At 40.8% G+C, this 25,128-nt stretch overlaps 1 protein-coding gene across 1 annotated transcript in view; it reads right to left on the reverse strand.

Moving 5' to 3' along the window:
* Positions 1-4,863: 4,863 nt before the first annotated feature.
* The window catches only part of LOC119661344 (lipid storage droplets surface-binding protein 1), a 32,712-nt gene continuing 12,447 nt past the window's right edge, over positions 4,864-25,128 (reverse strand). The window contains exons 2-8 of the mRNA XM_038070646.1: positions 19,256-19,563; positions 18,717-18,924; positions 12,301-12,479; positions 12,043-12,233; positions 5,630-5,696; positions 5,324-5,434; positions 4,864-5,260 (exon numbers count right to left, since the gene is read on the reverse strand). Of these exons, the coding sequence (XP_037926574.1) occupies positions 5,132-5,260; positions 5,324-5,434; positions 5,630-5,696; positions 12,043-12,233; positions 12,301-12,479; positions 18,717-18,924; positions 19,256-19,563 (1,193 nt within the window). The 3' untranslated portion in view covers positions 4,864-5,131. The remainder of the gene's footprint in view (positions 5,261-5,323; positions 5,435-5,629; positions 5,697-12,042; positions 12,234-12,300; positions 12,480-18,716; positions 18,925-19,255; positions 19,564-25,128) is intronic.

The raw sequence follows: 25,128 nt of genomic DNA on the forward strand, positions 1-25,128 counted from the left end.
TTGTCGTATACCGTTGTTGATGTCGAATGGTCTTGAGAACGATCCTGCTGCTTTTATCGGGCCTCGCACATTGGTCAGGGTCAGCCTAGTCAGTCTTATCGATTTCGTCGCGATACCGAATTCTCTCATGCCATGTACCGTTTTACCCTGGCTATGCTATCACAGGCGGATTTAAAGTCGATTAATAAATGGTGCAACTTATGTCCATATTCCAACAGTTTTAATTTGCCTGGAGTGAAGCCTCTTTTGTATGGGCAAATTATGTTCTGGGCGTATAGGACTATCCGGCCTAGCAAGATAGCGGGGAATATCTTATAGATGGTACTCAGCAACGTGGTACCTCTATAATTGCTGCTCTGTGTGATATCTTCATTTTTATGTATGAGATAGATAATGTCTCTTTGCCAGTCATCAGGCATTGACTGGCTGTCCCACACCTTGAGCACAAGTTGATGAATCACTTGGTGTAATTGGTCGCCTTCATATTTAACCAATTCGGTTGAAATTCCATTAGAACCTGGCAACATATGATTTTTAAGCCGAAGAATTGCACGGACTGTTCCTTCTATTCTTGATAGTGGTAGTATTTGTCCATCGTCTTCAGTTGGCGGGAGCTTCAATTCGCCGATGTTCTAGTTCTTGAGCAATTCATCAAAGTACTCAACCCATCGCTCCAATATGCTCATTCTGTCGGAAATCAGATTTTCTTCTTTGTCTCAGCAGGATGAGTGTTGAGGTGAACAAGGCTTCATCCTGCTAACTTGTTATTGAAACTTTCATGCCTAGTGCAGTTGCCCCTGTACTTTTTGAGTTCACAGATCCGTGGGCTCTCCCAGTCTTCCGTTTTCCTTCTCCGCTCGACGGAGTTCGTGATAAGTCTCTGCGCGTGCCCGCACTCTTTAAGAATGCAACATTACTCGGTATGCGGCATTCTTCCGTTCCGTTGCTAGCTTACATTCATCGTCAAACCAACCGTTCCGACTCTTTTTGCGGCTGGGGCCAAGTATGTTTGCGGCGGTATCCATGATAACGTTCTTCAGGTGGTTGTGAAGATCATTTGTTGATGCTTCATCTCCAGATCCAGATCCAGGCTGCGGTTATTGCTGCATCCACTTCCCCTTACAGGTGTTGCGGAGGGCTGTGCTATGGATGGCTTCAGTGTTAACTCTCACCTGATTGTCAGAAAAGATTCTGGGTGGTGTTGTTATTTGAGCTCGGAGCACCATGCCAACGAGATAGTGATCCGAGTCTATGTTGGCCCCCCAATATGTTCTGACATTTATCAAGCCTGAGAGGTAGCGGCGTTCAACCAATATGTGATCAATTTGGTTGAAAGTGGTCCCATCTGGAGAGGCCCACGTTTGTTTGTGGATCGCTTTCCGTGCAAATCAAGTATTTTCAACAACCATTTCGTGGAACCTGCTTCGAGGGTTCATTCTACTGCTTCATAGAAGGTATCCTTCTCCGACTCTGCAGTCACCTCTGTAGCGGCTTGAACGTTAATGAGGCTTATATTTCTAAATTCACCCCGCAAGCGCAAAGTGCATAGCCATTCGCTTATATTTTCGAAGCCAATAATAGCAGGTTTCAGTTGGCACTTTCGGTCACGCTGCTCTCAGGGCAGAGGTGAGGCAGCGTCTGATGAGTTGCCTCTGCCCTGGACGAAACCGTCAGTAATTTTTGATTTTTTGAGGTTTCACTTTTTGGCTGACTAGGAAACCTACTCCGAGCACATGGTTGACTGGATGGCCGCTATAATATTTGTTGTAGGGGCTCGTTTCCAGGAAACCGGTCCCTGTTCAATGCATTTCCTGCAACGCTGTTACAATAGCCCTATGTATATTAAGACAGGGTATTGGCTAGCTAGCTATGACCACAATCAGATATATTAATAATATTAAATTTGCTAACAAGGCAAGTGGTTTCCAGACGTACATCTTTTGGGAATTTTCTCACGTTGTCAAGGTAGGTCTCATATTTTTTAAACCCAGGCAAATGCATTACAAAGGCAGAAATGATGTTATTATGTCCCGGAACTTTATATTTATAGAAGGAGCTATCCATTTAATTCGTGCATGCGATACCATTTTGCAAGTACAGTCTCTGATTTGAAGGCTGCACATGGCTGTCGTAGCAGATTTGAGATTTTGAATGCAGCCTAAGAAATACACTTTAAGCAGATATTATGCGGTTTGCTCATCGCTTTCTGTGTATGATCCTCTCTGTAAATTTTAATTATCCAGTTTACTGACGTTCTTTATCCAGCATGCACCCTAAATTTGCGAAGTTCTCACAAAAGTTCCATCATGATGGCCGTTCATGCAATCTTATGTTCATTTTCTGTGCCCTCTGAAATACCGATTCTAGCCTTGGAGAACAGTAGAGTTGAGTGACCTTGTGGTTTTCGATTGTTTTACGAATTATGAGTTTCATCATAGTCTTTTCACCTTGTTTAGAGAACTGAGGGGATAGCTTCTCCCAAACTAGTAGCGATCAGTACTGATTCTCTTAATTCCGGCAGTGGACTTGATCCCATAGATTTCGGGGATCACTAGTTTGTACGTCTATCCATCTATTTTCCATGGATTTTAAAAAAAATCGACTGGGGATGGATCCATGCCCATTACGAAATGAATGTGCCCTCCTTACGTGGGTCCAATTCGTAGAAACGCGCAATTGGAAGGAAATGCAGGACGTGCTGAGATATCAATTTTGGGATAAGGAAGCAAATCTGAAGCTACCCTGAATATAAGTGAGAATATTTTGGTAAGTGCTATGGAGAAGTCCAAAAACTTATTTTGTTGATCCAGCATCCACCGGGACTTTTCGAAAAAGTTTCAGATCTGACATGATGTGCACATTGTCTCCCATGTCCACAAAAATTGTACCAGCATTGCGGTCAAACAAGTTTCAAAATCGACTTGATCATCTGAAATCACGTAAACTTTCTCTAATATCTAAAATTTTTGGACTATATCCATAACTACGCCGTAGCCTGCCCCAAGCCATGGTTGAGAAAGGGGGAGAGAGGGATAGCTATAGCCCGAATGGCTGAGGCTAGCTGTATGAAATCTGGCAAGTTTCGAACTACCTGAAGCAGTTATCACCGAGGCTACCCGGATAGGCTTTTACGAAGGGCCGATAACCCATTCATGTAAAAATTATTCCATGTCAAGAGAATAGGAACATTTGCCTAGGAATGGATGACAGCAAACGTCGAACGAAATATTCTTTCGGATCCTGGAATGCACGCTCCCTAAACAAACCAAGAACCGTCAAGAGTCAGAGGTCGAGACTTACAAATTGAGCATGATTGCAGTGGAGGATTGGTAGCAAAATAAGCGATATGAATTCGCACACAATTTTCAAAATTGGCAAACCATCAGCTCACAAGGAGTTTCAAGTTGGAGTTATAGCGAGAAAACAGCTCAAGCTGCGCGTCAGCGACTTCAAACCTATCAACGAAAGGTTGTGTGTGACCCACATCAAGACTCGTTTTTTCAACCTCTGGCTCCTCAATATGCGCAGCCTGACTGAAGTCAAGGAAGATGCCGTGAAAGACGAGTTTTATGCACGCTTGGAGACACAATTTAGCTCACTCCTCCTCACACTTGGTGATCTTAAAGTTGATTTGGCTGATTAAACAGATGAAATTTCAGCCGAATTATTAAATTTCGGTGAAACGGATCTGCTAAATGCAATACACCAACTACTACTGCGAATTTGGGATGAGGAGGAAATCCCAGGCGGCAGGCGCAGGAGCATCATCTGTCCTATCCACAAAAAGGGCGATAGATTGCATTGTGAATCACAGGCATTTCACTAGTAGTACTGTACAACATAATGCTGCAATTTGGTATACCAGTTAAAATAGTACGACTGACGAAGATGACTATGACCAACTCCATCTCACAGGCCAGGATCCAGAACGAGTTGACTGATCCTTTTGAAACACATGCTAGTTTGAAGCAGGGCGTCGGATTGGCGCATACGCTCTTCAACCTAGTACTTAATCCACATCCGAGCAATGTATACCAACTCCAGAGGGACGTTACTCGTTAAGTCGACAAATTGTTAGCGTGCGCAGATGATATCAACATCATGTCCCGAAAACTGACCGACGCAGAGGAACTTCTGCATACTCTTGATACTGCTGCGAAAGAAGTTGGATTTAGATAGAACGCCAACCCATTTGAGCATCAATGTAGGGGACCTCAACATCAAATTTGTAGACAGTTTTCTATATATCTGTCAAGCGAAGGATACAGTTAGCGAATTAGACTTTCTTCTCGGTCCTTCCCATAAAGAAATCGTAATATGTGCGCAGAAACACGAAGCTCCGCGTATAATAAACCATCATACGACCTGGACCCTAAAACCCCCGAAAATATGCTAAACACATTCAAAAAGAAAGTCCTTCGGGAAATTTTCGGAGCAGTTCGCGACCGTGATGGATGGCGGATGAGTTGTGTGAACTGTACGATGAGCTAGAAGTCTCGAAATTCATTCAGCTGCAATGTCGGTGAGCATGTTCAACGAATGAGCGATGATCGCATGCCTAAAAAAGTTATAGACGGGCGACGTGTCGGTGGAGCGAAGCTACAAGGAAGACAGAGAGCATGGTGGAAGAGCACAATATATGAGGACGCCGAGCAACTACTGGGCTTCCAAGATTGGAAGACGTGGTCACGTGAGAGAGATAATTGGAACACAACGATCAAGGCTAGGGCTCAACGTCGGGCTGTAGTTCCATGATGAAATATGTGATCATTTCTGGACTGACTTTCGTTTTAAATCTCTTGCGTTTATGGAACAATGGTAATGCTTCATAAAAATATTAACCTAAAATCACTTCGGGGAAAATTTAAGTTTTTCAAAACTTTTATTATTAATACAATATCATAAAAAATAATCCTCAAATATCATAGCAAACATGCATGTCTCCTTGTAAAAAATAAGTCCTTACTTCCTCATTATGTAATATTAAACTTAGCAAACTGCATTCCATTGCCTATGAAATTCAATATCTAAAGTAGGTAGCTTAGTCTTATAACAAATTGTCATATGTGCAGACAAATATAAATTTCGAATATAAACCAGCAGAAGATGACACAAAGGCTAATTCGAATTTTCAATAAACTCCATTTAAATTGTTCTGCATGGGGTTGTTATTTGTCCTTGCGTGAATTCGTCGTCGTGAAGAATTTGTTGTAATTTTTTCGGCTTCAATGCGTCCCGAAAGAAATACAACCAATCGTTCCTGGAAGGAGGCAATTAAATTATTGGTGGTAAGTTGGGGGGAAGTTAGTAACTTTGTACATACCAAAGTATTGTTTCCGTAAACTTGCATTTCATTGAAGGCCCTCGTGATATAAGCAGCAACTAGTCGAATTTCCTCAGCGGTCCATACTTTAGCCTTTTCCAGATGCGCCATCTGTTGGGAACAACGAAATAAATGGAAAAGATGAAGATATAGATATTTGTCGAAATACCAGATACTAATCCATATTTGAAGTCAATATTTAGAAAGAAGCATTGAAGGAACCATGACATCCCCATTCCAAAATATAAGGGGAATATATTCATGCACTTTATAATTACTATTTAATAGCAACAATTATGCACTCACCTTTATCAAAACATCGGAGACGTAGATTGCCTGGTGAATTAGCTCGTTCGTGGTATTGTTCACTGTCCTATATACATAAATATTGTCGTTAGCAGATAATTTTTTAGAAAGTTTAACAATTTTGCGATAGATATTCCGATAAAATGCTTGCATTGTGGTTGTAAATTTGAAAATGATGACGTAATGAATTTACCTTTTTTGTCATTACCCTTCTGAAAATAAAATAAACCATCAGGTGTTCCAAATGCTTTATTGAAAACCATTTACTTTATGTACATTTTCGTTATTCGTAACATTTATCTCTTCATAAAAATCATTATTTATTTCAAGGTAGTGGATAGCGTTAAGGACTAGAAACATATATTGCATTGTTAGGATGATCCTGCCATGGGGGTTTGGGGGAGGAGGGTGGATCTGTATATGCATGTATAACGTGAGGATTTAAGACCTTACTAAGTAGATGTAGTAAGTAGTGTTAGGCTGAACCTTCGAAATCATTTGTAAATAAGTAATTTTGGAGAATAAATCGATGATTCTTTTTGGCTTCCAAGGGATGGTAATCTTCGTAAAGTAGACAATCTTTTTATACATATTATAAAAGACTTCAAATTTAATAACAAAATCGACTGGGCCCATAGCAGTCTGGTAACCTTAAGCCAACAATTTCTAGTTAATTCAGAAATGTACTCTTCGAACTTACAAACACATCTTGCATTGCAATGAACAGCTTGTAATGAGCAAGCAGGTTGGGGTGTGTGGTGAGGAGAGAGAGTGGTGGAACCTATTGTTTGACCACTTGTCCGTTAGTGTTACGCCACCCGCGTCAGTGTGGGAAGTTGTGTCGCTGTGAGTGCATCGGTTCGCCTGTGAGATTTTTTTTAGTTAAACAACTTTTTACATTTCGGCGAAAACGTACTGGTAGATTGTCGAGAATAACGCGCGGCTCTGAAATTTTGTTTCCTGTTGGGGAAATCAGCCGCGGAATCTATTGTAATGCTTAAGCCTGCTTATGAGGATGCTGCCTTCAGTAAAACCAGAGTTTACGATTGGTTTTCACGTTTTAAAAATGGGGAAATGTTTATTGAAGACCAACTTCGGTCAGGAAGCCTCTCAACATCAAGAACTGATGAAAATGTCGACAAAATCAATGACCTCGTTCGTGAAGACCATCGCCAAACAATTGATCAACTCTGTGAGATGTCGCAAATGTCATGGAGTTCAATTCAGAGAATTTTATCCGAAGATTTGCACAAGAGAAGGGTTGTAGTCAGATTCGTCCCGCGCCTTCTCACAGATGAGGAAAAGGAGGAATGTTTTGAGCTTCAAAATCAGCTCGAAGAGAACCCTGAATTTTTTTCCAAAGTGATTACTGGTGATGAATCGCGGTGCTATGGATACGATTCAAAAGGAATATGAAAGGAAAGCGTTTTGCGCCTGTGGAGGAGGTGAAACAAAACTCGCTGGAAGGCTTAAAGGGCATCCCGATGAGTGAATTTAAAAAATGTTTTGAACAATGGAAGAATCGTTTGGAAAAGTGTGTTGTAGTCAAAGGCGTGGGAGTTCATCAACGCAAATCAGGGATATCCAACGAAATATTGGGGCTCTGATAAGACGCTAGAGGATTAGAAACCCGACCAAGCGTCAAATAACAAACCCACGCAGGAAACGCAGATGACACCCGCTCAACGTAAGGCAAATGGAAAAGGAGGGAAAGGGAATATTGATTGATTACCGGCAAGTGGCCAAGGATGGAGAAGCTTCTTCACCCAGAAAAGCTGAGCCAACAGAAATCCCAGGGAAAGTTGGTAATTCCACAAGTACGCCGATAAAATTGAGCGGTAAAAAGCGAAAATGAACAAAAGGAATAGATGTTCGGAAATAATAATTATTCCCTAAAAAGGAAGCATGCGTTAGGCCGAAATACTTCGGGAAGTGAAAGTGGATTGGGAATTGACAGAGTTGAGCGGCAGTGTGGACCGTATTAGCGAACACAGAAATGCGAACTGATAATGAAATTTAATAAATCCAGCGAGAAGGCAGTGATTAGGTTTCGCGGGTAGGTGGAAAAGGTGGTAGGTAAGCACAAGAAAGAGACAAGCTTACACCACGGGGGAATATCTATGTTTCGGTAAGTAATAATTTAATCTTAGCTGAATTGAACAGAGTGCAGTGAAGAGATTGAAAAAGGCGTATGGGGGTACACAGACCACTAGTAGTAGCTTGCTGGTAGAATCAGAGGTGAGCGTCGGTATCAAGGGAAGAAAATTGAGGCGGGTGCGACTTAGGAAGTAAGTATTTCTAAAAACATAATTTAAAAGTCTCAATTTTGGCCACTTTGCCTCAGCATTCACCAGTCAGTACGATAGAAAGAAAAAGATGCAGGAAGAGTGGAGAAGAGGGCCATTTCATCAAAGATTTTACTGGACACCCACGATGCATATTGTGCTAGCTGAAATAGGGAGTGAGAGAAAAAGAGACTCGATTGTGGGCGCGGCTGTAAACATAATTTGCGAACTATGCTGAATCCACGGTTACACTACGTAGGTGAAGGATACATCTGTATGGACTGATATGAACAACATCCATATCTACATAAGCTCTTCCTAGTGCAACTACAGCACAATATAAGGAGATGTTAGACAGCGAGGTATGCCCCCTTAAGACCACAAAAGTCATTGCCGACGATTTCAAAGCGTTGGCCTTGGAGTGGGCAAATCGAATGATGAACACCAGGATCGAAATCTTCATAGAAAGGTTTGCAGAGCTGGTCTTTTGAGTAGAAGGCATTCTCGGAAGCTTTAAAAGGCAATCACGTCAAAAAGAATGGCACTACGAAAGGCGAGTCAGTTTTGTCATCGTGTAACTGAAACATGTCATGCTACAACAACACGTATCCATCACAGTAGGAGATTAAACTGTTTGGTAGAAGCTGTGTTTCCCGCTCATTAGAAAAGGCAGAATTTGGTTTTGCTACCCAAACCCCAAAAACAATCCGGCCTTGCCCTCCTCATGTTGTTTTATCCGTTTTTAGATACTACAGAAAACATTTTGGAGTGGCTGATATATAAAGAGCTGCTTCAGTTTATCGAGCTAGCGGGTGGTGTATCAAAGCGGTATTATGGGTTTCATCGAACCCATTCGTAGATTCGGAAACAGCGTCCTTTGATTGGTTCATGATTTTCTTAAAAAGACGTTTGAATTTTTTGAATACAACAAGGAATGAACTTGAATTGCATGCAGTTATCGCAGCAATTCGTAGGATCTGAAATCAGATTTCCAACTTCAATTCGAAAAATCTGAACAAAACATAGATAAACTAAGCGAAACCTCGAAAAATGTATTAAGCAGTATTCCCACGTACGAGCACGTATATTCTTTCATATATTGGCTGTATAAGTATTCATAAGCAGCGAGCGTAGCGGATCTGCATGCAGCACATGTCAGAATTATCTGAAAGAATATTTTCACTGTGCTGGTTACGCTATATGTTGTAAACGGTAAGTGTTTGTAAGGATGAATACGCTTCCGTGATGTCTGTAAATTTCTGCACATTGCAGTATCGGCATGTTTTGGCTAGGATGTGTCCTCTATGCTACGTGCTGTTGCGTGTTGGTAAGTATGAATACTTTTGCTTGTGCTGACTCCGCTATGTACTGTACTGGCCACGCGCTGGTAAGTATGAATACTGCATTAGAGATAATGTTCTAGTTCGTTTAAAGAGACTTGAGTGGTAGTGGTCGCGTGCTGAGTACCAAATTACGCAGCGATTTGAAAAAAATATCTAAATAAAAGTGGACAAAACGTAGAATGGATATGAAAGCTGTCCCAACCCATGAACACAATATATTCTATGGGAATATAGAGGGTCAAATGAGTGATTTGACCAGCATACATTAAACCTGGAAGTTTGTGGTATGTTTTAAACATTTCCACCTGTGAAAAGAGCGCTCTTGCTTAGCATTATTCTTCGCACGAATTTTCGGAACGCCTATACTCTTCCCCAAATGTAGTCCCAGGGCCCTGTTGCGAAAGCAAGTCTCTTGTTGTTTTTGTCTCTTGTTTTAATGAGTAGCCCATTTACTGCTGCTTCTGCCTTTTAATGAACTTTACAATGCATATCTGACCAGTATATTGAAATAGCTTATCATTCAAACCGAAACCTTGGTGTTTTCGAATAAAAAAGAGAAGGTAACTTTCTATGGTCCGTTGCTCTATCGAGACGCAATCAGAACATCGAGAGGGAACAACTTTAAAGAACAAGGATCTTAAAACTTATCCTTGGATTGGATTCAGATAAAAACATATCTAAAAATTGGCCGACTCTAAACTCATCCGGACCCTACCCGGCGCGATTCCCGTCAAAGTTCAGTTTTATGAATAAGTTTTTGAAGGTTGAATGTAGTAGAACCATAAAGGAGCAAAGTAAAAGCCAGAATGATTAGGAAAACTACTTATGAGAAGGTCAAAATCACCGCGAACAGAGAATTTCGAGAAAGGAATTATAACATCTGCGCTGGTCGTCTTTAATTCGTCAACAGGACAGTAAGGACAGTCCTCATACATGGAGGTGGAAATATCATATTAATATACAGCAGGGTAATTTGATGCCTTTGGTGCCGCTCTAATTCAGGAATAAATATGAAGATGTGGTTTGGCAATCCACAAATGCAACTTGTTAATGATGCGAAATGAAGGATGGTGCGGTAAGATGAACCAATATCCCCTATACTTTTTGCCAAACTTATTTGAATAAATGGAAAGAGCACAATAGACAAATCTTATAAAATCACTACTTCGTAATTTGGAATCGACCCGTCAAATTCTCACCAGATTCACTTTCCCATAAAAAGAAGAACGGCTAACTTTAGCTCCAAGATCGCACAAAAAGAAATGCTGCTCAAGGGAAGGCAAGACGGGTGACTTCTTGGCCAGAAACGAGACATAGGACACTCCTGAATGTCATTCAATAATAGACACTAAAGAACCCTGTAAGTCGGATTTTTTTAGAGTCTACTGAAAGACAAGCACTTCACCTTAAAGCTCGCTGATTTTATTTAATTTCTTAATAGGACGGAAGGGACCTTTACGAAAGAGCGAACTTTACTAACACATGACTCCTACTCCTTAATATTCAGGTCATTTTAGGATTCCAGATTCCTTGATTTTAATGACTGGAGCGTGGCATGTGCTTATTTTTGCAAAAAGGGCCTACTTTTGGAAGAATTTCAACTAACTAAACCACGTCTGGCAATCAATTCATATCACCAGCTTCCTGCAATGGATGGCTTCCCCACAATTGTAAAACGAGTGCTCATCTTTAAGAATGCATGGTGTTGGCAAACACTGAACCTACTGACTACTAAAATAAACCGCTTCAGTTCATAGCAATGGGTATGACCTGAAAGTATATAGCTAAGTTGACCGAGAAGCCTATCTAAAGAATATAAAAATTAAATTAAAAATTTTATATTTGGTTTAACCAAAATGATACGATAATTGGTGTATTCGAATACGATTAAAGCTTGATTAGGTGCGCGTTTTAAAAACGTTGAGGTAGATTATTCCGAAAGATACAAAAATTAATAATATTTTTTCAACTAGTTAACGTTCCTATTACAGTAAAGGAATTCGGCAGCAAGTGCAACGAGGACTTTATATTGATCAGTTTTTGTCGTACACTGGGCAAGTCTGTTAACCAACTCCGTGCTGAGCGCAATAAGTTCATCTTTTGAAAACAGACCCTCATCTATTGAGTACGCAACAATGTCCTTCGTAATTGCACTGAAAGATGGTCCCGACCAGGCTTTGAAGCTTATTGGAGAACCCTTACGCAAACTCGGGAAATCCTCCTCGCTTCTAATATCAAATTCAAGTTCCGGATTAGATTCATCAGTAACTTCTCCGCCATTGTTGTGAATTTGGCTCATATTTGCCTTACTTGAGTTTGCTGAATGTTTCTTACTGCTCGGCTGATGCGATTCTCTGATGCAATTGCAGTTCCCATTCGTGGCATGTGCAATGTCACTGATATGATTAGATGTTGTTTTCTTGGCTCGGTTTTTGCGAAAATGTAGACGACGTCGAAATGGGTTTCTATGACGAAAAACCATCGTTTTATGTCGAATTTGCCTAGAGGTGATAGCTTCAAATTTAATCATGATGGAGTATGCAAACATTTTATCGAAGCGTTTTTTATTAACAGCATGAGTGCGAAGGATTACGTAAAACAATGTATGAAGCAATGTCTGATTGTTGAGGAAATGAATGTTATGGGGTAGAAAGTTCGTTCAAGTCTTCAAGTCTAATCCATTGAATTCGAGTACATTCAAATTGAAGCTAACAAACCCCTCAAAGACGTGAAGCTTTCTACAATTGCATTAGTAACTTATCTAACTTAACAACTCTTGATTTACCTGGGGATGCTTGCCGCAACTGCTGTTGTATAATTTAGAAGGTGTACAACTCGTCTTGCCGATTCTCTAGTCAAAAGGACTAACAGTTGCTCAAGAGTTTGGGGTCGTGCTTGATTTTCCGGTTCATCTGCGCTTAGATACGCCCATAGTTCGCGTGCCTTTTGTAGAGCCTGTTTTGGATCCTTTACAATCTGGAACATGAATAGTATCCTGTAGTTAGTGAGAAAAAAGTTATTTATGGTTTCTACTATTACATACCAATTCCGCAGCATATAACAAGACATGGATGGCTTCCTTTCCTTGCTTCTTCAAAGCTCGTGCTTCCAAGATAGTTCGAGCAGTGAGACGCCGTTTCAATTTTCGTGAGAATCGCGTTCCGTGATAAATAGCTTTAATTGCAGCTTTATCCTTCTCATTAGGTTCCGATCCCAAATTTCCTATTAACCAAAAAAAGAATATACAACATTTTTTCTACAGGAAAAACTGGAAAAGAACTAAAACTAGGACATATAGAAATAATTCACAAGGTGAATTAATTAATTTAGAAAACCACATAATTATTAATCAAATTATATTATAAAGGAACTCTTCTTAAAGAACATAAAAGGGGGGGGGGGGAAATGCTTAGGCATGTTTACGAACAAATCGACAAGGACGCAGGAATATGCCTACTCTGGGTGAAAATATCTATGGGGACATCGTGAGATCAATATGGAGAAGGTGATGATTAAAAAGACTATGGTCCAGGGTCCTATAGCGGCGGTTTTTGAGAATCGCCGCCAGAATTCAATAATCGTATCGCTTTAGCTAGCTTCACTACCATCACATCTAATGCTGCAAACAATCGTACAGAAATAGAACTAAGGAATATGCCAGATCCTTTCAAAAAGAGCCTAGTGCTCATGATAGCACCACCGATAATAGAACGGTTTTTCGCCACTCAAGATCCGTCGTAGCCATCAGAAATGAACATAGGAAATCCTTCCACCAACAATAATGCATTCAATGAATGTTGAATGTTGAATGTTGAAGAAACAGAACAGAACCACGTTTCTCTCGTTTGGCAAACCGTTTGCCAATGAACTGTGTGAGTTCATAAAGGAACTGTTGGATATCTACCCTAAAAATCGAACCTTGTGAAAAGGCATTAGATTGCTCTACACCAAGCCATGGAAAAACCACAATGGAAATAAAGATGATGCCAAGGTAGGAAAGTAAAAGTAGGTGGAACGAAACTAGGCCTTGATAATGACAGCAATGCTTTGGTAGGAGCAAAGTTTCTTCACCAACGAAAATTCATCGGGCAATATATATAATATAGGGTGATCGAAATTTATTTAACATACTTAGAATTATACGATTTAAGTCAAATTTGCGCCGTTTTGTTTGCAAACTTGCTGGCATTTAGAAGACAACTTCATTATCCCCCCTTATAAACCCCCCCCCCTCTCCTTATTTGCAAAAAACTTAAGTTTTTGCAGGCCTCTTTTTAGGCCAACTTAGTAGGACCAAAAGCGTTTTGCATGGACCGGAAGAGATGGTAATCACTTGGTGCCAGGTCCGGACTATACGGTGGGTGTGATAAGACATCCCATTGGAGCTCCTGTAGCTTTTGGCGGGTCATCAAGGATGTGTAAAGGCGAGCGTTGTCCTGGTGGAATACAACACCATTCCTATTGACAAAATCTGGCCACTTCTGGTCCATCGCCTGCTTCAAACGATCGAGTTTCTCATAGTAGAGGACCGAATTGAGGGTCTGGCCATACTTGAGCAGCTCATAGTGGATGACTCCCTTCCAATCCCACCAAAAACACAGCAAAACCTTCCTGGTCGTCAATCCGGGTTTGTCCATGGTTTAGGCCGGCTCGCCGCGCTTTGACCACGATCTTTTTCGCTTGAGGTTGTCGTTCGTGATCCGCTTCAAAAATGGGTCGAATTCGTTCCGTTTCGGCAGTGCATCGCAAGCGTTGATTCGGTCCAAGAGATTTTTTGCGTCAACTCATGTGGCACCCAAACATCCAGCTTTTTTGGAACCAGAACGAAATCGATCGAACGAAAGCTGTGCGGAGCGAATCGTTACAGTATCGGGTCCATAAACTTCACAAATTTTTTCGGCCGCCTTCATTACATTTTTACCTCACAAGTAGTAAAATCGCAAAATATGACGGATTTTTTGCTTGGTGGACTCCATTTTTGACGCGCTATAACTTGAGACTGAAATGGACGATCACAACACTATCAAAGAGACACTTGTAGTACAAATTGTCGTCTTCAAATCGCCATATAGTATGACCCGATGCGATAAGTACAACACAAGATATGTTTAAGTATCGCCATTTATTAACAAAATACGACCTTTCTTTTTCCCCAACCCAATATTATTATTAAGAAAAAACTCGTATCATAGCCTCAATTTGCAGATACTGAAGAATTTAGTTATCGAAAACTAGAGCGCCGGATCACTGTGATCTAGAATTCAAGCACGTGGTCGATAGTATGACCCATATCAGGCGAACACGAAAGTAAATCTGACGCTCTTTGCACCCAGTTTCTCACGGTCGGTAGAGAAGTTGTTAGGTCAGCCAGTTAAGGTAAGAGCTCCAAACGATGGACGGAACCGTGAAATGGAAGCATCTAGGGAAAGTCATCCCTCGAGGAGACATGCTCGTGACATTCGAAAAGCAGTTCACTCTTGGTAGCGTGGAGCAAAAAACATGAGGAAGGCATATAAAGGTACATAGACGACTATTATCAGCTTGTCGATGGAATGCCAGCTCATCCAGACAAGGTGGCTATAGGCTGGTTCATGAGCGGGATCATGGAGCAAATACCTTGAAGAAGATACTTTGGATGCCTTTGCAGTAGAAATCATCAGCAATGAGGGCAGGTCGGAGGGGTGCTGGAAAGGCGGAGAACAGGAGCGCCTCATCAAGGATTGCATCGGAGAGCCACGGTATAAAACAAAGAATAAGGAATATTGATAACCGGTGTGTTGCTAACTCCGCCATGTTATTTACATAGCAGGCTGATTCCAATCCCAGGTAAAGAAAGAGGGTATCTGGGAATATACTTTGTACTATCTTCAGTAAAACAGAAAATAAAATGCTGAAATCAGGGAAAGAGAAAAAAAGAAAGAGATAAATAAAGTATAGTTGGTGTTATTCCGTTATGCTAAATACTAACTGATCTCTCGACCGCGCTAATTCATCCAATGCCGTTAAAAACAAAATGATGGCAATAAGTCACAAGGCTCGGAGAAATGCTAGGGCGTTAACCTCAGTCGACGTGGTAGGACGGCCATCGGTCCTGTCCAAAAAAGGACAAGGCTTCTTGACGTATGGACGGCATCAGGACATAACTAAGTTAGTTCGAGCAAAGCAAATATATGTCTACATGCTAAATGTTTGCATCCCCACTGGAAAGTCTGAGTAACTCGCAGGAGCCTTTTAAAAAAGGCGCATTAATATCTGCGTTCAGCAGGAAACATGATAGTCTAGTGCTAAACACTTCGACATAGAGCGCGAACGCGATGAAAATAGCTATAAACTTCTCTATTTTGGTAGCTCACATAATCAATACAGTGGCAATGCTACCATCTCAAAGGGTTTCCGTAATGCCTTAAAAAAATGGCGAATGACTTGATGACCGGCTGATGAAGCTCACCATTATATTAGCTGATCGCACTATTCACTTCCTGACCACATAAGCACCACAGACTGGTCGACCGGATGCTCAGATAGACGCTTTCTGGTAACTTCTCGATGCAAAAATCTGTAAATCTGATAACTACATAATCATTGCCGGCGGCTCTAATGATCATGTGGGTGAAAAGACAGAGGGAAAGTGCCATGGGGAGAAAGGGTTTGAAGCACGCAATGAGGATGGCGAGCAAAGACACCCATGACCTTGTACTTGTTAATATATGGTTCATCAAGCGATTGTCTCATCTTCCTAGATTTTATATTGAGAACAGCTAAACGGAAATCGACTATATTCTCAGAAAACGCAGACATTTTACCACTGCCACTCACTGCAAATCCATTCCCAGGTCAGACTTTCTCACCCTAACATCAGCCATTGATGCTCGTATTGTGAATCATGCCACCGATAAAAGAGGAGCAAAGAAAACCATCACTGTTATCTTAGCGGTTCATTGCAAAAATCTTCACGATCAAGTGGACACTCGGGATAGCGAGAGAAAGACGTATCAATTTGTCAGAAATAGACACGAACGCATGCAGGAAATCGAGCACTTCTGCTGTGATAATAATATGAACAGTACTTTCCTTACCGATAGATGTGAACCAACGGATAGGTGGCGAGAATATTTCGAGCAGATTTCAGCGGAAGGATATTTTTATCCTCCACTTTCACAAGGATTACTGACATTTAGAACAATTCCACCTGTCAGCGCCACCGGTTCAGAGGTGGCGGGCAGGAAGACGGGGCGACAACCCTGTCAACTAAACCAAAACCAAGTGACCGAGGAGAACCTCCATAGTGGTGGCACCGGGAGACGCTGTATCGCATTGGGTCGCCGGCCGTGATGCAGTAGGCGAATGCCCCAAAGGCCTAATTAGGGAGATCAGACCTGAGTCTGTACGGAGACTTATCTGAAATGGCAATAGTCACGAAACCTTATCAGGGGTATACTAGTACCATAGGAACCGGGATTGCCCCTGAATTCACATACTTCAGGTGAACTCCTGTTGTATGTGCGTTCAGCTCGGTTGTTTGCGGTTGGTTCCCTAGCGGGAGCTTCATGAGGGTTGTAGTTGCGTTCAATCGAACAGAGACCTTCGGGTTTCAGCGTGGTGTTGCGTTTCAACACCGGTGCCGTACTCTTTAGTTTGGTAAAGATTTTGGTAGATCTTGCATCCACCAGTATGAATTCTGAGCCGTGCACTCGGTATAGACTGGCACCGTCGTAGCTTGCTACGGCGGGGCTCTGACTGTGGTTAAAAAATAAATTCGTGTCTTAAGAAGACCGTAGGATTAAGTCCACGAGACAGGTACCCACGTTAAGCCCGGTGACATAACTGTCAATGCCACTGAAAGGAAGGTTCTATAAGAAAGCAAGAAAACGAATAAAATCGAGGAAAGTAACAGGACCTGACAACATCGCATTTGACCCCTGGAAAGTGAAGAGCAAGGACCTGACACTGCGACTCAGTGAATTCTTCAATCGGGTTATTTAGGAAAGTAGAGCATTTTTTTGCTGGCAAGAAAGTACCACAGTTCCAATATGGAAAAAGAAAGGTAGTCCAACAGTACCTTAAAATTCTCGCCCGATCCGGTTACTGTCCCAAACTATGAAGATTCTTGCACGCATTCTTGACAACCGTATTCGCGAAATCGTTCAAACAATCATGAAACAAGCCAAGTTTGTGAAGAACTGTGGTATTCTATGAAATCGACGTATCAATGAACGTCTTAAATCTAAAATTTATCGCAATGTCGTCCACCCTGTCGCCCTCTATCTGAGTGTTGGCCGACTATAAAAGACAATAAACGGCGGCTTGTGGTAATGAAGACGAAGATATTACATTGGACTAGTAGAGTAACATGCGTGATCACATCCGAATTGAAGATATCCGCGATCGATCGTTGAAATATTACCAGAGGGGCGTCTTCAATGGTATGATCACGAAATTCGCACTAACGAGAATTTATTTGCCAAGATTGGTCTGAACATCGAATTCGATGATAAATAACCAAAAGGCCGGTCGAAACAACGATGATCTAATGCGCTGGATGATGAAATGAAAGCCTCGTGACTGCATCCAGATCAGGTCTTTTATAAAAAAATATGGCAAATCCGATCACAACGAACGGATCCCGCTTGTAAACGGGACAAACGCTGGAGAAAAAGAAGATATTTTACTAAAGTATTGGTGAAACTAGGAACTTGAAATGCTGAAATCATTCTTTTTCCAAGCCAACAGAAAAGGTAGAAACGATCGTTATCATTGGCCGCAGGAAAGAAAACAGTCAATATCTAGAAGAACAGGATGACGGCAGAGGTTGTGTTATTTTGGAAAAGGTTAATGGACCCATGCACTTATTCCGTTTGTTAGAAATTGGATAGAGAAGTAAATTACCACCTGGTGCGATTTTTGACGGGGCACAGTGTTTGTGCATTGCCTTTGGTTAAACGAGCCTCTCAACTGTCTTGGTTGGGCTGGCTAGAAACCAGAGGAAACTGAGATATTTAACCACCTTAAAATGGGCACATGCATAATTATAGCCCCAAAACATCCATGACAAAAGTCTAAGGATGTGCTACCTCTTAATAGTTAGATCTTGATAATAATAGGTGCAAATATGTCTATTGGAAATTGTGAACGTACATACGTATCTAAACTAAAAAAAATTTTAATCTCTTTTAAAATATCTCATCTCAAAAGCACGCTCAGTTTTCTAAACGACATTGAAGAAATTTTTCCTCCGTCTTTCTTTTACTTTTTGCAATAAGGTTACCATTATCACTTGAACAGAAAGCATTTCTTAGATGTAGCGAGGAAAGCTCCGGTCATGTTTTGCTTCATTTCCGAAAATAAACATTTCGTACGATAACCTTTTCGACTCTCCATGACTGATATCATCTTTGACTTGTCAAATAAATTTAAATTGAAAATACCAAGTAATTTACTGCAATATTGATTGGTACTCACCATCTACTTGATCTGCGTTTCCTTCGACTGGAAGGTATTTATCAACGTATTTATCTGCAACGGTAATTGCGCCATCAATGCGATCTGCAGCAAACTCCGTTATTGGTAACTCTAGGACAGCGGATCCCAGTTGTTTCACTGAGTCTGCACGCTTTAGTACAGGCTTTACCAAGCGATCTGACATGTACTCCTTTGTATTCCAATACATCTAAAAGAAAGTTAATTTATACTTTGAATTGAATATTTGCCGATTCCCGGTTGACATGAAGGGGAGCATGATGGTTGGACCAAGAAGTCAGTTAGGAACGTATAATCCCAATGCCAACACCTTAGATACTTATATGTACGTGTACAGTCAAGTTAAGTACTGTATAAGTTATCAGATTCAAAATTCAAATGTGATAAGGGCGTGAACCTCAGTGAACCTAATTCTTCTGCAAACTTTACTGATGAAGTAAGATAAAAGCATCATGAGTTATTATTAGATACCAATAGAATCAAAATCTTCAGAATACCAAGGGAAATTAAATCATTCATACCATTTGGGGTGGCAAGTAGACCGCTGGAACACGTTGCTCCACAAGATCCAAGCTCTTGCACATTATCTTGTCAATACGTCGCAATGGTCCTTCAAACAGACGAATAGCTGGTAAAAAGGATTCCACGGTCGCGAGCAACGCTGCTTCCGCTGTATCCAGATACCAATTAAAAAGACGATTGCTTGATTTTATTCGAGTGTACGCATCTTCAGCTGCTTTAAATCCTGTCTCAATGATAGGGATGTTGCCAAAACGAGTTACTGCTTCCATATGAAGCCCCGAGTTTTGGCGTTTTATCTGTTGCTTAACTGTAAAGAAAAATATATTGAGTTATTAATTTGTTACGGCATAAGGGAGAAAAATCAACAGTGACTATTATTAAAGCATACACAATACATTTCATGTAGAGATCATTACAAATTATTTTCTAAATCCAGTGAGCTCAAAGTGAAACTCGGACACTAAGATGTTTTTTTTCGTTATCAGACTATTAAGAGTAAGGGTCAAGCAGTGCACTGCAGGATAAACCGACGCGGAACTTAGCTCCCTGAGACCAACCTATCTCTCTCTGAGGATCAGCTGTCTCTTGTCTAGGACGATGCGTGGCTTTTCAGGGGCCAAGCCTCTCGTCTGCCAAGACCGTTAGTGGGTGGTGATAACCACACCTTGTACGAGGTGACCCTACTATTAACAAAACGCTACGGATCTAGACTGGGGAGTCGAAAAAACCTCCCCCAATCCAGGGTGTCATGTGAACCGTGCCCATTGGATAGTTTGCAATCGGGGGTAACTGACTTCGAACGGAGCCTCATTGACACCTCGTCGTCTCAGTGAGTAAGTTAGATCTTACCGTGAAACGGGGGGCTATGGCACAGCGGACCTCCTAGCCCCCATACGCGTGGGAATCAGATGAGTACAAGCAATAAGAAGATAAGATAAAAAAAAGAAAACCAATAAAGCGGGGCTCCGCACCGCACACAAACTGGTTAATCAGACGGAGGCACATCTCCAAAATACTGAGAGCCAGGTGATTACGCCCAAGAAGGGAGAAGTTGGGACGTCAGGCAGTGGATCCAAGGGGAACATTGGTATACTGCGTGGACAACAACCAACAAACGCCACTGCTCAAAAAGCAGGGACCAGCAAAACCACGTCTGAGATAAATATATCAGACGTCAGAAAGGACACAAGTCCCAGTGGCGCAGGTGCTAAATGGTACCTGCGCTGTCTGAAAGAAGGCCTGAAACTAGAAGAGATCCTTAAGAAGGCTCAGGATAGACCTAAGCCATCTCTACCGGAGCCGAGAAAGTGGGGAGCAGCAGAGATTAGCCCACTTGAAGGGAATGCTCCCAAAAAATCCAAACTTGAACCCAAAGGGGGAAAACCCGGGCAGGCCAGGGGTGAAGGCAGGACTCAGGAAGCCCGCCATTAGCTATGCTAGCTATGATTACGCAGTCTCATATCTGGGTATCCGATTAATCCTAGGAAGGATAGTATGTGTCTTACGAAATCATTAGGCAGTGAGGTATTAAACTCGCAAATGCACACTAGTTTCAAAATTCAAAAAAAGTCTGGGGCGCGAGAATGCGGCGTAGCCGTCCACAAGAATTTAATTCACAACATCAAAGACTTGAAACCAATCATCAAAACAATTGGTGTGTTTAGAGTGAAAATTAAATTTCCTAACCTTTGGCTTATCAGCATATATCCTCCAACGTTAGACAAGGGCAACGCAGCAAAAAACAAATTCTATGGTCGCCTCGATTCAGATTCCGATTCACTACCCTCGGACGACGTGAAGATAGTACTCGGCGACTTCAACGCAATGATCCGAAACAAAGTGGTGCACGGTGGGAACTACTATAGGCTATAGTTTTCACAACTTAATTAACGAGATTGGGAGGAAGGTTAATAGAATTTAGTTGCAGCAGAAATATGACAATCTCGTGGACTATTTCCTCCCACTCCAGGATCGACAAAAAAACATGAGACTCTTCAGATTGGACGACACGTCTTCATTGAGAAACGGCGCTCACGTTGCGGGGCAAATTGCAACAATGGCCACTATCTCGTCAGAGCTGGATGTCGATGCCGCAGAGAAAATTTCAGCTATCAGGTTTGGAATTGAAAAACTGCAGGACAAAGAATGGCATCGATAAATATTGGAACGTTAAAGGAATCCTGCAGATCCTGCAGACTCTGAATAATCATGACGGCTACATTGCATTTAGACAATATCAAGAGTGACGCACGAGGGTCAAACAAGTCAATAATAATCGTGGCTGCGACAATCCAATTAGATCAGAGTTTGGAAGTGTATTATTATTATTCAAGACCGTAACGGTCCACTACAGGACTACGGAACCCTGTAGGAGGCAATGTGGTCATTGCGCTTAATAATAATAATATAATAATAATCCTTGGCGCAACAATCCATATTGGATCAGGGCCTTGAAGTGTGTTAGAGCACTTCATTCAAGACCGTAACGGTACACTACAGTACACTGTAGGATGCAATGTGGTCAGCATTGCGCTTGCCCATGATTATTACTCTGATTTGACACAGGTACTCATTCACAGCTGAGTCGACTGATAGCCAACGTCAAGTCAAGATACAAATCTCACTGACACCAGTGAAATTTCAACCGCGACCTTCCGGATGACAGCCCAGTGCTCTAACCACTGAGCTATCGGGATACAAGACAAATAAAGAGAATTAAGATGTACTGCTCACAAAATCTGCAGACAAAAGAAACGAAAACATATATATGACAAAATTTGTAAACTGAATGATAACTTGAATAGGCATAATTTAAGACCCCCCTACAAATTAACCACATTATGCAAGGACGCAGTTGGCAATCTGGTCGGAGATAAGGAACAGATAAAAAACCTGTGGGCCTTATATTTCGAGGACCAACCCAATCTTTCCACATCGAAGAAGCAGAGGCAGAAGCACCTGTCCCGCCGAAAAACACTGGAAGCAGTCAAAGATGCACTAAAGTGCTGAGAAACAAAAAAAACTACCAGGTTTCGATGGAATACCTCCGGAGACACCAAAGGCAAGGAGTATGGCAAAATTGTCAATAACTCTATCTATAAAATAGTGAGAAACTCTGTGGTAACTATAAAGAGATATCTTTGTTTTGTACATGATATAAAGTACTATTAAAACTAGTCACGAATCCTTCTCAAATTTTTTTTTTTTAAGTTCAATGTGGAAAGTCAAGTCCTGGGAATATAGCGATGATGTCCATAAAATTTTCGTTAACTTCAAACAGGCATAGGACAGTTTCGATCGATAGATTTTTTACAAAATATTGTCTGAGTTTGAAGTTCCAGCGAAATTGATTAGACCCATCATATGACAATGAGACCGCTATTATTAACTTTACTCAAGCAGATATCGGGAAAATATTATGGAAGTGCTCTTAAACTCTAGGTAAAATAACGTCCTTTGCAGCATGCTTGGGGGTTCACAGTTCCAATCTTTTCAGAAAATTGCATGTCAATAAATACAACGTTCACTGAGGAAGGTTCGTGTGACAGGCAGACAGACGAACAAATAGTGAATAAGGTTTGATTTTCCATAAAACCTTAAAAGCATCTCCTTACTTTCTAATTCAGAAAAAAAGTTATTGATCAGTCAAAATGAAACTAATTTTAAGCCATTCTTTGGGTCCTTGGCGAACTAATTACGAAACGATATGAAGTTGTAGCTAGCTACGAACTATAAGCCTTTCGACATCATTGTTATAGTACGGCTACTCATAACATCATCACTTTCTCGACCAAAGTGCTATTAGAAGTCATTTTGTCAATAAGTTTTCCCATTATAGTCACAATGTCATCTTTAGATTTTCTCTTTTATATACATATCTATTTTTTTATATTCTTTTATAAATATTATCATATTTGTAGTCTACATTCAATTTAAATTTAGTCAAGTTGCAGAGGTTAAGTGTGTGCTTGAACATTTGAATTCACTTGATTAGCGAAGTAGATCTCGAGATACCGCAGAATTATGCACTACTCAGTATCAGCAATAACAAGAAGACCTACAATTACGCAATTAGACCATACCACCCATCTCACCACTTCTCTGAAGTCCAAATCGAAATTTAAAGGTTGCTTTTATTAATTTAATTAAAATTAATTTAATTTTTAATTTATTTACCATCATTCGTAATGGTAACAAATCAAATGAATATAAAAACAATTTTTCAAAAATAAAAACATGGCACTAGTACAGAAGGCAAATATATAATTTTTATTATTAGGTATACATATATATATATATGTATAATCGCACACAACTAATCCAATGTCATTTGATTTTATACTAAAGTCCAAAAATATTATGTTGACATTCCGTCATTTTTAATATAAATTTTATAATAATGAAAAATTGTTGGCATTACGACCTTAATTTCTGAGTAGATTGTTGGTCCTCATATTTAGGCCATAATAAAATTTAATATGGCGTGAAAACAGTGATCCATACTGATAAGTCAAAGTGAATAAAAGTCAGGCAACAAATCTCTGAAGCTTCTGGAATCCAATTACATTTTAATTCCGTTGGACAAGATGAGGTGACTAATGAAATAAAAAAATTGGGAAATCTAGTTTAGGGTAGAGCAGAGCAAAACGACATGTAAGCCATGTTATTTGGTAAAATTTTCCTAGTAGCACCTGATGTCTTCTTGATTTGGAACAAAAAACAGAGGAAGTAGTTTTAATGAGCCGTTATATGACATTTTCAACGAACGAAAGGCACGTTGTCATGATCATCATTCTTGTTTAGCCTTTGTGTCATTCGGCAGTGGGGGCAACTTATCCTGATCGAGTTTGCCACTTTTCTCGGTCATAGATCAGATCCGAGTAGAGTCGAAAGGCTCTCAAATCAACATCTAGTGTATGAAGCCATTTTTTTTTTAAGACAACTCTCCCGCAATTTTTCTACAATGGGTGCAACCCCACATTGATCGCGAATGTCTTCATTCCCGCGGGGGGGCTATCACTGGGAACCATAAAGTTGTGGGTGATTTTGGATTTGAGACGTCCTTTCGTGAATCAGCTTTAGAAAGCCACTTTATGTAGGTTGCACTGGGGCCTTGTTTCTATGGACTAAGAACATTGATCCGAGATATTTAAATCGGTCAGTTCGTCACACGCATTCTTCTCGGTAGAAAGGTGGGAACTGTGAACGCTCACGCATACAGTGAGTTGCATCCTCTTACGTCGAATTTAAGGGGGGGTCCCCATACATGCAAAAGGGGAGTGTAATTTTTTTTTTCATCAAATATAGTTATGTGAGGTATCAAATTAAAGGTCTCCGTTAGTACTTTTTGAAAACGGTCTTAGTTTTGACATTTGTTGGAAAGGTGGGGAGTGCGGGGGGTTGAAAGTGGCCATTCCTTTACGGGGGCCATTCTTAGAAACTACCCAACCGAAAAATAAAAAAAAAATCAAGAGGCTGCCACTATATGGTGCCTGGGCTCCGAAATTCCTTCCACACTGATATCTGCACAAATAAAGTTAATAATAGTATATTACTATAATTTTTAGTAATTCGCTGCAAAACCCCCCTTAAGTTCATGCTAAGACCACGAAATTTCGTAACGATATAGGGTGTAACATAGAGCATGATGTTTGGTGGAAATCGCGCTATTGCTAACAAAGTTATAATACGTCAAAGTCGTTGCTTCTTTGCAAATTCAATGCTATAAATGTCAATATCATCCGAAAATGGATATTCTGACATAATATTGTATATGCATATATTACGTGCTACGTACTAAGAAATGCACAAAACCTTTCGTACCTGAAGCGTCCAGCTTCCGGTTTCCCGACTTGTTTAATACTCTTAATCG

The sequence above is a fragment of the Hermetia illucens genome, chromosome 1, assembly GCF_905115235.1.
Source record: "Hermetia illucens chromosome 1, iHerIll2.2.curated.20191125, whole genome shotgun sequence".
Classification (NCBI taxonomy): domain Eukaryota; kingdom Metazoa; phylum Arthropoda; class Insecta; order Diptera; family Stratiomyidae; genus Hermetia; species Hermetia illucens.